The 16,111-nt window shown below is 39.0% G+C and overlaps 1 protein-coding gene across 5 annotated transcripts in view; it reads left to right on the top strand.

Moving 5' to 3' along the window:
• Positions 1-11,296, top strand: part of HIBADH (3-hydroxyisobutyrate dehydrogenase) — a 214,468-nt gene extending 203,172 nt beyond the window's left edge. For all 5 annotated transcript variants that reach the window (XM_056519864.1, XM_056519863.1, XM_056519862.1 and 2 more), the window contains 2 exons: positions 8,731-8,887; positions 10,703-11,296. In XM_056519864.1, coding sequence (XP_056375839.1) covers positions 8,731-8,887; positions 10,703-10,861 — 316 coding nt within the window. In that variant the 3' untranslated portion in view covers positions 10,862-11,296. The remainder of the gene's footprint in view (positions 1-8,730; positions 8,888-10,702) is intronic.
• The last annotated feature ends 4,815 nt before the right edge of the window (positions 11,297-16,111 follow it).

The raw sequence follows: 16,111 nt of genomic DNA, 5'->3' as shown, positions 1-16,111 counted from the left end.
AGAAAAAGATGAAATGCAAAATGCTTCCTGCTTGCTCTTTTAATGGTACACTTGCTTTCAAAAAAGGGCTTAACACCGTACAGGTTTTCAGACGAAAATAAGCATTTAGTGGGGATATGTCATACTGAAAACTTGCAAGTATGTGCTGGCGTGCTTTATTGGAGTCTTCCCAGTAGCATTCGGTAATTTTTTAGCTTGGTAATTAATTGGTAAAACTCTGTGTGTTGATATTTGTAAGGTTTTTATTTTTTGCTGACCTCATCTCCTTCAGCTCTCACAATTTATTTTTCTTGCAGTATTTATTCGATGTTGATAAAGCTGTGTTGGTGTTGCAGGATCTTCAAATGTAATAGGTTCAGTGGCTGACAGCAAACGAAATTAAAATAAACTGATCCTTAGGCTTGTTAGTTAAAAGTACACCAAATGTCAATGGGTAAGGAAATTTACAGGAGGCAGAAATGGCTTTGTCATTATGCTCTTCTCAGTGTTTCTTGCCTTTTAGCAATGAACCAAGATGTGAATGAATTAGAAGTATATTCTCAATGCCGAGTTACATGTTTTTGGCATTGGTTTCACTAGCCTGCCATCTTTTTTGAATTCATACTAGAAGGCTGCATACCATCTGCTCTATATACCAATAGATCAATGTACCAATTTAATTAAAAAAAAATAGTTTCACAGGTTATACAGTTAGACCTTTGTATCCATACAGAATAGATTCCAAGCCTGCGTATAGTAATGACTAGGGCTGCAGCTTACGATTATTTTAATAATCGATTAGTTGTCGATTATTTCATCGATTAATCGGAAAAAAAAGTCAAAATGCCAAGGGGTTCAGCTGATTCTACTTGAAAAATTATGTACAATGGCCATATTAAAAGTTTCTAGCATGTGATGTGACCTAACAGCAGCAATTTCAGAGTTTTTTTTTTTTTTTTTTTACGTTTACGCCGGTTGCTGTACCGAATCATTATTAATGATCCTGTACAGGAACCAGCGTAAATTTGATATTGCCGCATGGGTAACTTTCTGAACTATTAAATTAAATTGTTAATGATTTACTAACATTTAATTTTAATAGTTCAAACTTCCATGCGGCCGTATCAGATATGTAAAAAAAAAAAAAATGTTTTCTTTTTTTTGTATAGCAATGGGAAAAGGGGAGCTAATTTTTATTGGTGGTGCGGTTTATTTAGTTTCTTTAACTTTTTTTTATATAGCACTCCTATGTGCAGACTGCAGAGCTTTGCACCTGACCCATGTCTGTAGTACAGACTCTGTAGTACTACAAATACTAGGGTGCAATGCTCTGCACATACTACAATGTGTATAGCAGTGTATGTGTACTACATACACACTTCTTTACCCATGGGGGTATGTATGTGCAGAGCATTGCCCCTGTGCCATTATTTTTTATATGTAGCCCTCCTATACACATGGGGGTATGTGCAGACTGCAGAGCATTGCCCCTGACCCATGTCTGTAGTACAGACTCTGTAGTGCTACAAATACTAGGGTGCAATGCTCTGTACATACTACCATGTGTATAGCAGTGTATATGTACTACATACACACTGCTTTACCCATGGGGGTATGTGCAGAGCATTGCACCCTTGTGTCTGTATTACAGGCACAAGGGTGCAATGTTCTGCACATACCCCCATGGGTAAAGCCGTGTGCAGTGCACACACTTTATTAAGTAGGGCCATTATATTACCCCCTTTGATGCTCTCTGGGCCATTATACCCTCTCCCTTCTCTAATGACTCCTTCCATCCCCCCACCCCTCTGATTCCCCGTGTCATTCTTTTCCTCCTCTGATGCCCCCCGTGTCATGATATTTCAGCCCAACCCCCTCCCCTCTCCTGTACCACATTATTACCAAACCTCCCCTCCTCTCTTATCCCCTTCTACCTGTCCTCCGCCCCCATGTGCGCTCTTGGCAGGCTCAGGAGCTCGGCGGTCATTGTTGTTACTGGACCACATCCTCGGTCCGAACGGAGGGGCGTGCAATGAGTGACGTCATCGCACGCGCCTACACCGGGACGCTGTCGTCCTGCGCGGCTCATTATAAGCGGCAGCGCACAGCACACTTAGTTTAGTTACAGGAGAAAACAGATTGCCCCGTTATATGTGAATTCCTCAGGCATTTGGCCCTGCTTGCCCGGTCCATCCACAAATCATACTGCGTTCCATCCACAGATCATATTTGATCTCTTCTGTAATTCTAAAATCTGTGCAAATGTCCACGTTGCTGGTTATTTCTTGCTTTCTTTCTCATTTTCCTTTTCTGCTGTACATCTTACCAAGTTTTTTGTATTCTTGAGTTGATAACACTTCTCTATGCCTGTCAATATGTTCTTCTACTTTGTTCTTCTACTTCATCAAGCATGTCAACAAAATCCTTCTCCATCAGTTTGTCTCTGCTTTGAATTCCACTCCATACATTTTCAGCTGGTTTTAATCTATCCATTGCAGTTTTGATAAATGTTATTGTGTCAGCGGTATTGAAAGATATTCAGCATGTATTCTGTTAATTGATTGTGATCAAATACCAGGTGGGTATATGTGGCATTGGCACATTGTATGATGGCCTGGTCAAGAGGCTGAAGCATGGAGATTTTATTTAAAGTTAGAAATACAACCTTGACAAATTCAGCTTCCTAGCAAACAGATCCCGGATGTTGAGGGGCATTGTCCATCATCAATAGGACTTTCAGTGTTAACCCTTCTTGCTCAAATTTTTTATTTTTTTTTTGTCATCCAATAACCATCATGAATGGCCTGTAAGCTTCCTGGATATGCGACCAGAAGGGTATGTTCACACTGAGGAATTCAAGAAAAATGTACTCAAGTAATTCCATTTGCTTTTTCTGCTCCAATTTATTCATCTTCATTTTTTTAATTTATTTTAATGGACTTTCTGTTGTGAGGAATTTCTGCTAGCGGAATTCCAACACTGAATTCTGTTCTGGCTAAAGATAGAGCATGTTCATTCTTCTGGCGGAATCCTCGAGTAAAAGCCAAAAGTCAATGGGATTTTCTTTTCCTGACAAAATCAGTTTTGTTTGGAATTCAAATCAAATCCAGAAAAGTAAAATTGAATAGCCTCAGCCTTCATTCCTCTTCATTTCCGTGTGGAAATTCTGCATGAATTCTGCGCAAATTCTGCACAATAGTAAAATTATAGAAGTCAACAATTTCCTCACTGAAATTATTCCTTATGAATTCTTCTTGAATTCCTTAGTGTAAACATATCTGAACATGGGCATCTAACGCTTCACTCCATGCTTTTTGTCCTGGTGCCTGCTTTGCACTTTTTGGAATGAAGGTTCTATTGCGCATTATATTTCAGAAGAGCCTGGTCTCATCACAGTTGAAGACTTGTATTGGATTTCATCCTTTCTCCTTAATAAACTCCTTCAACACAGGCTGGAAATGTGACATCAGCTTTGTTGTCAAATATAGCCTCTTCAGTCATTTTTATATTTTTCAGTCTAAACCTATCCATTCCATAATTGGTTTAAATGGCTTGCTGTTACTATTTCAGGAGGTTTCCTGATAAAGTCTTACATGTTCAGTGCTTTGATGTCTTAACATTTTATTTCCACCCACAAATTGAATGTTACTTCTATGCATGTTTCACACACACTTTAGCTTTATCCAGTGTTCAGTTTGAGGTGCAACAGTAATAATGGAATGAATATTACATTTTTTTTAAATTTAAAAAAAAAAAATAATTTAGTGGATACAAGATTTTTTTTTTTGCTCTTTATTCTAGCTATGGTTTTGTTTTCCTTTAAAATTTGAGACTCACCTTTTCACTTAAAGTGAATTTGCCAACACGTCATGCTGTAGTGAATGCGTTAGCGGATATGGGGGTCTAATTGTAGTTTCTTCCTAATAAAATATTGTATATGGCTTTTTTACCCTAACGTAAAGTTACAGGTTCTTTTAAGGTTTGTAAGCTCTTACAGACTTCAGAATGGTAGTTGTATGGTAACATGGGAGAAGTAGATGTATTGGTTGTTGTTTTTGGGCCTAGAAACTAAGAAAGGGATAAATAGTATTGTTATCGATCAGGTAGAGTAACACACCACACAAGCTGCCAAATGCATGCCTCCAAAACCACACATGCATGCGTTGACCAATGACTGAACAATGTTGCTTAAATGATCGGTATTGGGTGGTCAATGGTCAAGAGGTTAAGACTTTAGACACATGCATGTAAGTAAAAAGAATTCCCGGCACACGGTGGTCATTTTCTTGTGCTTTATTACGGTTCACAGCTTAGTGAAGACACTAAGCTGTGAACCGTAATAAAGCAAAAGAAAACGACTACTGTGTGCCGGGAATTCTTTTTACTTACGTGTTATTGCATCTACGTGCATCGGGACCAAAGCCGCAGTGCCGACCACTTCGTATTCATTCATTTAGACACATGCATATGACCGCTTGTGTGGACACAGTCCTAAAGGTGTTGTCTTATTTTAGACATTGGTGGCTTTTAGCTAGGATGTGCCACCCACATTGGATCGGTAAGTACTGTGGCCCCGACCAATTACTAGAGTGACATAAAGTTGAGGCATTTTAAAGAGATAATCCTAACAATTGTAAACCAAGCAACTCTTTTAAAGGTGTATACAGAAGTTTTTGTTGACAAATTAAAGTTGCACATGTATAACAGGTTTGACTTTCACCACCATTTGTTTCATTATGAAAAGTGTCCTAGACTATGCTGTTTTATGAACTTGGTATTAAACCATGAGTGTTGTAGATTGGACACATTGTGATGTGTGGCTCCTCTTGCGGTTTACTTAGAATTGATACAAATGTGAATAAATATGATATCAGATTCAGGGCTACCCCCGCTATACTGAAATGCATCGTACATGGTTTTTTGAATCATTTGTGAGTCTTGAAACACCCAGTTAGTGGTGACATTTATGAATTTTCCCAGCATAGATTAAGTAGTCGATATATTTTAGTTGTATTGATCCAGATCCCCTATTAGCCAGATGCTTAGTTGTTCAGCCCATAGAAGCTCATTTAATATTGTTTGTTGTATTTATTTACAGGTATGAGAGGTGCCACATAGTTTCCTTGACAGCATCAAATGAAACCTGTCACAGGTTTCAGTAGAGGAATGGAAATGGGAGAGTTTTTGAGTCTTAATCCAGGCAGTAATGCTTTGTCATGTGCAGCATCAGTTGTCCAGCTCCAGGCAGTTATTGCATTGTGTTGTACAGTTAACATATAAAGAAAAAAACATAATTTAATTCATGTAGTGAAAACAATTATCTGGGCACTGATACCGATAAAATGTGGCCATAATTTAGTGTTTCAGTTGTTAGAGCATCTTTTTGTTCCGCAGAGCTTTTCTTCCTACTCTATGTGGAATAGTAAATTGGTCCTATAGCCAGGTATTGTGAAAACCATTTAGAACAGTCTTTGGTTACTCAGCATGAAACTTCCTTAAATTCAATCCCTGTGTCTATTTGGGTTAGCACAAAGTTTGAAGCACCCTACAACTGAAATGGGAATAGCTCTGAGTAAAACTTAGCATTTATTAGATATACCATAAAAAGTCAAAATAAATAAATAATAGGAAAAGGTCCTCGTAAAATAAAAAACCAAAGAACAGACATCGCTCAAGGGACCTCTGAAGGAAGCTTTTTTTCTGCACATTATCCTGCTTCTTGAATCTCTTCTTTAGAGCACCCATACATATCGTTCTAACACCTTTTGGACCTGAGTGAGATGTCCATCTTTTATTTCTGGTATTTCCAACATGACATGGCAAATTGTCTTTTTTATATCTTGAAGCTGTGGTATTTTTGAAAGTGTCTTTATCCTGTCTGTATTTCCCTGATGAAGCCCTTGCTCTATCATTGATATAGGGAAACCTGTCGGTATTGTGATTGTGTGCTTTACACAGTAATACAGTGTGGGGATCACTGTGCAATATTGATAGTTATTTCACATGCTCTGTCCTTTGAGTATCTTCTACATCTTTCTATACCCCAGTGATATTGTGAAATGGGTACACAAACAATGGACCTGAATAGAACCAGGTGGTAAACCTATTCTTCATGTAAGGGCAAAAAAAAAACTACCAGTTTGTCATATATTTGGTGTCCAATATATCCATAAAGACATTGGATTTGGGGTCCCACCTGCAGTTATGTAGTGTGCAAATGACTGAAGGCTCTAAGACATGTTCATTGTTAACGCTGAACGCATTGTTAATGCTGGAGCAGCTCATTCCTGTTATAAACCAGTTGTAATGCTGCAGCCCTAACTGATAATGCAGAAAGTTCAGAAATAATAAAAAATGTTCAATGTTTTTTATGCTTGGTTCACATGGTATGTATGTTCAGCATGAGTTTTTAATTTTTTGTCGCCCCTTTTGTGATATGGGTAGTGACAGAGCAAGATTTTTTTTTCCTCTAACTTAAAAAATGTTAATGTCCAAAAGGTTTGTCCATCCCCTCAAATTAAAATAAACAAACACACTCCTTACCATTCCACCAACACAACCCAGGTCCCTCACCAGTCTCCCCTTTTATGGGCCCTGTCAACATGGACATGTTACCAATGCAGCCAACAACCTAAACACTTTGCAAAAGATTGTGTGAATGATTATTTTCTAGCCCTGATCCCAGAGTTTAAGTACTGCAGTGCTAACCTCTGTATCTCCCAAACCTTGGATCTTGGAATCAAAACTGCCCAAGTGATCTTGTTCTTTGCTTTAGCAGGGGATACATTCTGGACAGGGGATACATTCTAATTTCATGGCTACAATGAACATGAATTTATGCCATAATCCTAGCGGTAGAACAAATGATGTTTCTGCATGGCCAATCTTTGTTTTATTAGGATCAGTAACCTTATCAGCAGTTCACCCAGAACCCTAGTGCATGTCTGCAAATAGAAGGAGACCATATGTCACATCTCCATGTAAAATGCTTCCTGGGCAGCACAGTTTAATGAAGATTTAATAATGAGCATATGCAAGAACTGTACAAGGAGAGTGTTATCTGGATAGGATCTTGTAAACTGTTAACTGGCAGTATTAACTTGCCATTCACTTTGCCATTAGTGAACTTTTCCAGCTATGGATCTGTGTGTATAGGTAACACTTACATTTCATGCTTGGAAGTAGTTTTTTTTTTTTCTTTCTTTTTTTTTTTTCCTCCCCTTCATGTGATTTTACACAACAGGTCATGCACAATAGCATACTACAGCTTTGAAAAGACATAAAATATTAGAGCCATAATGCGTCACAATAATACTTCAATCAGGTCCTACTGTACCTAGACATGGATCCAATATTATATGAAAACATACAGAGGTTTTAACATAATCTGATGGTTTCTGTATTACTAAGGCCCCAATGAGATCATCTTTTCAGCAAAACATCTCTCTGTATGTTGGTAACCTTTCTAAAAGAGATGCCAACATATAGCCTGGTGTGTTGCCGGTGGGCCTCTTGGGGGAGATTTATCAATACCTGTGTAGAGGAAGAGTGGTAAAGTTGCCCATTGCAACCAATCAGATTGCTTCTTTTTTCCCAGAGACCTTTTTAAAAATAAAAGAAGCAATCTGGGTGCTATGAGCAACTGCACCACTCTTTCAATACTCAGGTTTTGATAAATTTCCCTCATTGATTTTAATGGAACAAACATTGTCTAACACTGACAACAGTCAATTTGTATGTGGGACTTAAAATGTGGCCTATCGTGTTTTTGAGTCCAGCACAGAATATGTCTAGTTTAACGAGGTGTGTAGCCTCTCTCTCTTTTAGAGGCATTGTTTTCAGGGGACAATGCTTCTATTATACACACCATGTTGAACACCATAGAGCTCCATACTGTGTAGCTGCAAGGACTCTTATTTGCTGCTATGCAGTATGTTCTTGAGTGTTGAGGACATCTTGAGGCTTAGTAAATGGTTCTTTAAAGGAAAACTGTCATCGGTGTCACCACACTAACCTGTTACTACAGACAAATAGAGCAGGTGGCAATGATAACATACTTACCTGTCCGCGATCCGGGTCCCCTTGTCCCAGTATTTTCCTCCATTCCTTCCAATGGGCTAGCAGGGCACAGGCGGAGCTCTCTGATGTCACTGCTGTTGTTTCTCTGATGGCCCTCTGCGAGCAAGCCTAGTGAAACAGCAGCAGTGACGTCAGGAAGCTTCGCCCGTGCCCCAAGCCTGCTGGCCAACTAAGGAAGGTACCGGGAGAACGGGACCAGGAATCGCAGACAGGTAAGTATGGTTATCATTAGTGTCACCCGCACTACCTGCCTGTAGCAACAGGTTAGTGTGGTGACATTGTTTTCTTGCCCTCATTCTATTGAATACATATGATGATAACATAAATGTAAAAAAAAAAAAAAAAATTCTCCAGTGTTTCTTAGTTTCATTAATAGAAGAAACCCCTGGCACATTTGCACAGGATATTAAGCTATGTAATGAAACCGCTCAGGTCATTGCGTTGCATATGTGCTAAATCTTTAAATAGAAGCTGTAAACAAAGAAGCATAACATGATGATGGATTTATGCCTTTTAATTTATATTGGCTAGTCTATCTTTCATATCAATGCTCCACCATTTTTGGACACCTAATAAAGAGTGAAAAATGACATTGTATTGCTTGTGTGTAAAACAATTCATCCGTGTCTGGATGAATTTGGACATTAATATGCTTTCCTTGACCCTTTATAGATTAGGACTTGACCCAAAACTGTTGGCCAAAATCCTGAACATGAGCTCTGGACGTTGCTGGTCAAGCGATACCTATAATCCTGTTCCTGGGGTGATGGAAGGCGTTCCCTCAGCCAATAATTACCAGGGTGGATTTGGAACAACTCTTATGGCAAAGGTAGATTATTATGCAGATTCCTGTGATACATTGTTACCATGTCTATAGGCTTATTAAATCGACTATACTAGGTTTATTATGTTCAGAGAATAATAAACTGTTTAATCAATTGAATGCTTTTGGGTGACCTCTCTATAGAGAGAGGTCTCCCCCCAAGAGAAGAGGTGGTTCTTATGAATTTTGCCATCCATCAAATTGAATGTGAATTAAACAACTTTCTCAGCTCTGCTAGAATGCATAGCATTATCTTTTCTTGTAGGCGAATAGTACTAAAGTACAGTTAGTTGGTCATACATCTGGCCATGTCTTGCTTTTTATATTTGACTGATCTGTAAACAGACTTTATAGTATGTTGTATTTGAGTTCTGGTATCACTTTATGCCATTCAACCTGTATGTATGTATGTGTGTGTGTGTTGTGTGTGTGTGTGTGTATGTATATATATATATATATATATATATATATATATATATATATTGTATCTATTATGACATATGGATCCTTATTTGACAATACACTTCTGGTGAATTGAGTTCAAACCTTGTCTATGTGTAACCCAAACTTATTGTTTAATAATTTTTCAGTTTTGTTTCAAGTTTAGGCTCCCAACATACATACAAAACATGTCCAGTACACGTATATATAAAAAAACATATATGTAGTAGTGTAGTAGTCCAGCAAAAAGTGTACATTGAAGGGGTATTCTGATGAAAAAAACATTGTCTTAAAATCAGCTGGTGGCAGAAAGTTATACAGATTTATGAATTTCCTCTATTTAAAGTCAAGCCTTCCAGTATTATCACCCCCTATATGCCCTGGACAAAGTGTGCAGGAATGCTTTTTTTTTTTTTTTTTTAAATCCTGCTCCCGATTAATTTCTGACCATTACTGCCCCCTCCAACAACATGTATTTTTCTCTCCTGGAACGTGTGTCCAATCTTGCCCACTCCCTCAAACATATGGTTGTATGGTTTCTCTACTAAGCAGTTATGCCATTCAGGAACCTGGGGAAGCAAAGTGAGACATTCTCACCTACCTTTGCTATGCACCTGAATGGCTTTCTCAGGTACTTTCATGGACCGGTCACCGTACTACTGCATCGGGCGCACTGTCAAGATGATCACTTACTTTGGGGGGGGGTTGGAGGGGGAGTCAATGGTGGGAACTTTGCCAGGCGACAGACCCTAGAAGCATGTCTCAAGTGTCCAATTCCTCCTAATTAGCTTCGTCAGATGTCTGTTGAGATGAATTTTTGTGAAAATGACTTCAGGGTCATGACTGTTTTTGCTAGGGCATATAAGGTCATGACTGTTTTTGCTAGGGCATATAAATAGCAGAGGGCTTGGGTATGCAAAGTGCTTTGTGGTGCAGGGTTTGGAGACCCGTATGTTTAGTGTGTGACCGTTGGCAACACACTTAATTCCTCCCATGTCCGCAAGTTCTTTTTCGGGACCCACAGAATCCCAATGTCAGTGCAGTCCTTTACTGTGTAGAGTGCTCTCTGCTGACATAGACAGAAGTGGCAGCAGAGAGCATTGAATGCTGAAAGCTGATTGGCTGCCAGTTATGTGACATCACATTAACAGATGAACAGACTTGGGAGATACACCCCTTACTTTAATTTCCTGGAAAATGGTACAACAGTACACTAACAAAATAAGTTTTAACAGAGTGTCCCCAAGAGGAATGTATTCAAATCTTACACTTAAATGTTGGATTGTGCACTTTGTTTTGCCAAAATAATATACGATGCAAGCTATTAAATGGTAGTGACCTTATTCAGCATTGTATAATACTTATTATTTTTTATGACAGGATCTGGGTTTAGCCCAAGACTCTGCCACAAACACAAAGAGTCCAACTCCGCTAGGATCCCTTTCACATCAGGTATACAGACTAATGTGCGCCAAGGGCTATGCCCAGAAGGACTTCTCCTCCGTCTTCCAATTTTTACGTGAAGAAGAAAATGTGTGAGCGAAGCTGATAAAGAAACTTTTTTTGGTAGAAAAAGAACTGGTAAAAGTATAAGGTATATGGCAAAGTGTAATCATTTGAATGGAAAAAAATCTTTGCAGAAGTGATGTCTTGAACACAGCAATCCCGTTGTTGAATACTGTCTCAGTGGTCAAAGTGCATAGGCAATTTATTCAATTGCTGTACAGTAAGGTTACAAAACCTGCCCTAATGTCTACTCACTCGTTGCTCAGCATTTAGAGTACTAAACCTTGAATCACAGTAGGGTTTTACTTTTTTTTTTATACAACTGTCAATGCATTACGTTATACTAGGAAAAGTATGCCTGTGACCTCATATATGTCTGTTACTGTATGTTTTACCAGATGGTGGTATTAAGGACTTTTCTGAAAAAAATTATCATGGTTTCCTTTAATAAACAAATATAACAACCTGTTCATGTTTTCATTTGTCACAAGCTGCTTTATTCATTTCCTGAACCAAAGTAAAGATAATTTCCATGTATATTCTTAATAATCTTTTCTTTAAAATTTTATTTCCCAATGAATGTTGGGTTGTTCAAACATGTTATATAGGATCCGGGTGAATTTTGTGCTAAATATTGCAAATATTTTAACAAATGAAAATATGGAAGGGTGTGGTTGGCATGCTCTCTGACAGCTGTTCTGTCCAATTCATCTAGTGTTAATGATATTACCCTATGACATTAAAAAACAAAATTTGACATAAAATGGGAGCACCTGAGATATGCGAGCACTGTACTCTGGTATCTCCAGTGCTCTCATAAACAGTGCATGAAGCATGTGCTGACACACCTTTTTATACACAGGGAGATACTGAGCCCTGTTCTTGGGATTCTGGAGTGTCCCAGTGGTCAGATAAGGGGATAAGTTATAAAGTAGTGGAGAACCCCTTTAACCCCTTAAGGACCGGGGTTTTTTCCGTTTTTGCATTTTCGTTTTTTGCTCCTTGCCTTTAAAAAATCATAACTCTTTCAATTTTGCACCTAAAAATCCATATGATGGGTTATTTTTTGCGCCACCAATTCTACTTTGTAATGACGTCAGTCATTTTGCCCAAAAATCTACGGTGAAACGGGAAAAAAAATCATTGTGCGACAAAATTGAAAAAAAAACTCAGTTTTGTAACTTTTGGGGGCTTCCGTTTCTACGTAGTACATTTTTCGGTAAAAATGACACCTTATCTTTATTTTGTAGGTCCATACAATTAAAATGATACCCTACTTATATAGGTTTGATTTTGTCGGACTTCTGGAAAAAATCATAACTACATGCAGGAAAATTAATACATTTAAAATTGTCATCTTCTGACCCCTATAACTTTTTTATTTTTCCGTGTATGGGGCGGCATGTGGGCTCATTTTTTGCGCCGTGATCTGAAGTTTTTAACGGTACCATTTTTGCATTGATAGGACTTATTGATCGTTGATATAAAATCGTTGATATAGGACTTAAATGACATAAAAAGTGACCAAAAATGCACTATTTTGGACTTTGGAGTTTTTTTGCGCGCACGCCATTGACCGAGCGGTTTAATTAATGATATATTTTTATAATTCGGACATTTCCGCACGCGTTGATACCACATATGTTTATTTTTATTTACACTGTGTTTTTTTTATTTATTGGAAAAGGGGGGTGATTCAAACTTTTAATAGGGGAGGAGTTAAATGATCTTTATTCACTTTTTTTTTTCACTTTTTTTTTGCAGTGTTATAGGTCCCATAGGGACCTATAACACTGCACACACTGATCTTCTATGCTGATCACTAGTTTCTCATAAGAAACCAGTGATCAACGATTCTGCCGCATGACTGCTCATGCCTGGATCTCAGGCACTGAGCAGTCATTCGGCGATCGGACAGCGAGGAGGCAGGTAGGGGTAGGAGGCAGGTAGAGGCTATCCCGAACAGCCCGACTGAGCTAGCCGGCCACTTTCGGTTTCACTTTTAGCCGCGCGGCTCAGCTCTGAGCTCGCGGCTAAAGGGTTAATAGCGCGTGGCGCAGCGATCGGCGTGCACGCTATTAGAGGCGGGTCCCGGCTTCACTATGACGCCGGGCCCGCCGCGATATGACGCGGGGTTACTGTGTAACCCTGCGTTATATCAGGAGAGCAGGACCAAGGGCGTACCTCCTTCAAATCATTTATTCCAAATATGTTTTGTTTATTTTAAATGAAGTATAGCATGCTGGTACACGTAGTTAGCTATGTAGCAAAGTAATTTAAAAATAATGAAATACTTTTCACCCGAGTCCTCCTTGGACGTAGGCTCAAATGAGATGTGAACAGGGCCTTAGAAAATAAATAATTGGAGACCACTTTTCTCAAAGGATTAATTTCTAGTCTAAATACAAATGTGTTTATTATGCAAAATAAGTTCAACTGAAGCAGCTAATTATAAGCTATTGCCAAGTTCCTGGTGATGACAAGCACGCACATCAAACATTGCTCAGTGAAATTAGAAGATAATATTACTGCTACGTACATATTTTTTTTTTGTATAGATAATTTAACTTTACAAGATAAATGGTCAAAACAAAGGAAACCACAGTTCAACATTTCCTTGGAAAGAAGGCATCCCCTGCATATAGTATAGACAAGAAGGCATAAAAATAAGGTCTTCCATAGGCGCAATCACAGTGTCAGATAGGGTCACTCCTGATCTAGGATCCACGACTAGGATCGTGGATACTGGTTAACAAACGATTTATTGGCACAATAAAGCAACGCATTTCTTGTCCGGAGAGGGCACTTCATCAGGCCATTGACGAAGTGCCCTATCCACGATCCCAGTCATCTATTCGATACCTGAAAAGATCAGGAGTGACCCTCTATCTTACACTGTGATTATGCCTATGGAAGATCTTATTTTTCTGCCTTCTTGTCTACCACTGTGAGCCGGGTGAGTGAACCTCTGACGGGAAGATCAAGGCTGCATACTAAAGTGTCACGATTTTCTGAATACGCTATATGGTGGTGTGCCCTCAGCGCAACACTGCTTGGTAAGTGGGATTCTTACTGTGCACTTGCCAATTGCAAAACATACTGCACTAGGGGCACGTGTCGTTTCTTTTTTCTCTTTTTTTTTTTTTTTCCCTTTGCTGTCCCTGCATATAGTATGTACATTTCTGTGTTAGTGAAGGCCTCAGAAGAGAAGGATTTTTTATTCAGAAGGATTTTGAAGCAAACTGAACAAAATACAAACAAAGCAATACAGTAAGCCAAAGTATACAGAATGTGTGAGTCGTGCAAGCACGCTGTAGACAAAGGAGAATGGGTCCATGCAGGGACAAGGCATCAAATTGCATACATGCAAAAGAAAATGCTACAGCATTAAAGATAGTAACCAATCGAACGAGGAACACCCTCCCTCCACCGATTGACATCCCTCATCCGCTAAGAAGAAAAGGATTTTAGGGTAGATTTCTGACAGCCTTATAATGTCAACAGTGCAGCCAGGCATTGGGGAAGGCCCGTGAAATGCTTGGCTGCATAGCTTTAGCTATAACCAGTATGGAGCTCTAGCGAGATCACATCTGGGGTACTGTGTGCAGTTATGGAGATCTCACCTACAAAAAGACATGAATAAAATAGTGTGGGTTCAATGACTGGCTACAATAATTATGTAAGGTCTTTAGGTGTTACTATCAATCCTTTAGACTTGTCAAAGAGCGATAGCTAAGGTTTTCTTTGGTCCGCTCTTTGTGTTCAGACCCCCACCGACCATTAGAATGAGCTGGAAGTGCCACAATTTTTATAGCATTACTTTATTTCAAAGTGAGCCAACTAATAGTTGCTGTAAACTAGAACTTGACAGTGCAAACTTAGGCTAGATGGTCTTCAGATAGGACAGATTGATAAATCTGGCACATCTATTTTGATAAATCTGGCGCATTTGTACTGCTTAATAACTTATTTCAGTATATTGGGCTGTTTTGTGAACCGTTAATGGGTGAAAAGTTGGAACTAAAGCAAAAAATTGTGGAAAAAATGTGTGAGGAAACTTCATGCAAACGTAGTGTAGAACAACTGTTGGCATGAGCAAAGGAGTGTGGTTTAAACACAAACAATAAGTGAATAAATAAGAGTAAACCATGTTCTTTTAGAAAACTTGGACTTGGAGAAAAAGTGTTTAAAATTCATATTGTATCGCTAATCGTGTAAGATAGCTTTTGACCCTATTGACTCCATTCAAAGGATAATGGTCTGGAAATGATCAAAATATATGCTGATCAACCATAACATTCAAATAACACTGATTAGCTTGTGGCACCTGCCAGGGCCTGGAATATGTTAGACAGCCAACGATCAACTGGTTTTCATCCTAGAAGCAGGAAAAATGGTTAAGAATAAGGCATTGCAATCGTTCTTACCTACTAAAGGTGGTCCAAGGAAGTACCACCAGTGACCCAGAGAAAGAGGTGCCAGAGGCTTATTAATGCATACGGGGAAAAAAGGCTAGTCCATTTGGTCTCATGCCACAGAACAGCTACTGAGTTATGCATTACTAAAAAAAAGTTTGAAAAATTTGGTGCAGCCATAAAGACTCTATTTTTAGAGCTGTCTTTTAAATTGTTTACATTTTAGTACATTTTGGTGCAGTGGGTCACTTTTTAGTCCATGACTCCTTCATTATGAAGCTATGCCCCCTAAGCAATGCCCCCTTGTTGAATGAGGCACAAAGAACTAATGAACTGTATTTTAGATAAACATCACACTGTGCCAAGATGCACCAAATTATGATGCAATTTTTGGCACAATCAAAGAAAGGGCAGTTTGGTAAATCTGGACAGGGGTTTTAGATGAATATGTTCCACATAGCACCAAGATGCACAAAAATTTGGTGGAAATGAAGTTTGATACATCTAGACTATTGTGGTAGACAAAGTATACCCTTTCATGGCAACTCTGTTTACTAAAGAAAGTAACCTCTTTTAGCAGGCCAATATGCCCTGACACATGCAAAACGTGTCCACAAATCATTTTCCAACCTGTTTGCAGCGGCCGAAGGAGGTCGGGAAAGCCAAAAGCAGCAGAAGCTGTGACCAGGTTGTCACCTGTAATAATGCGATCTCCCCCACAGACATTGCTTGATCTTCACTAAATCAACCAGTGAAGATAACAGGATAGGGGATAAGATGTCTGATCACGGGCTCCCGTCGCTGGTGACCCCCTGTGATCTCGGCTGCAGCACCCCAGACATCTGGTGCATGGAGCGAACTTCGCTCG

The sequence above is a fragment of the Hyla sarda genome, chromosome 5 (assembly GCF_029499605.1).
Source record: "Hyla sarda isolate aHylSar1 chromosome 5, aHylSar1.hap1, whole genome shotgun sequence".
Taxonomy (NCBI): domain Eukaryota; kingdom Metazoa; phylum Chordata; class Amphibia; order Anura; family Hylidae; genus Hyla; species Hyla sarda.
This window is presented reverse-complemented; position numbering and strand designations above follow the sequence as displayed.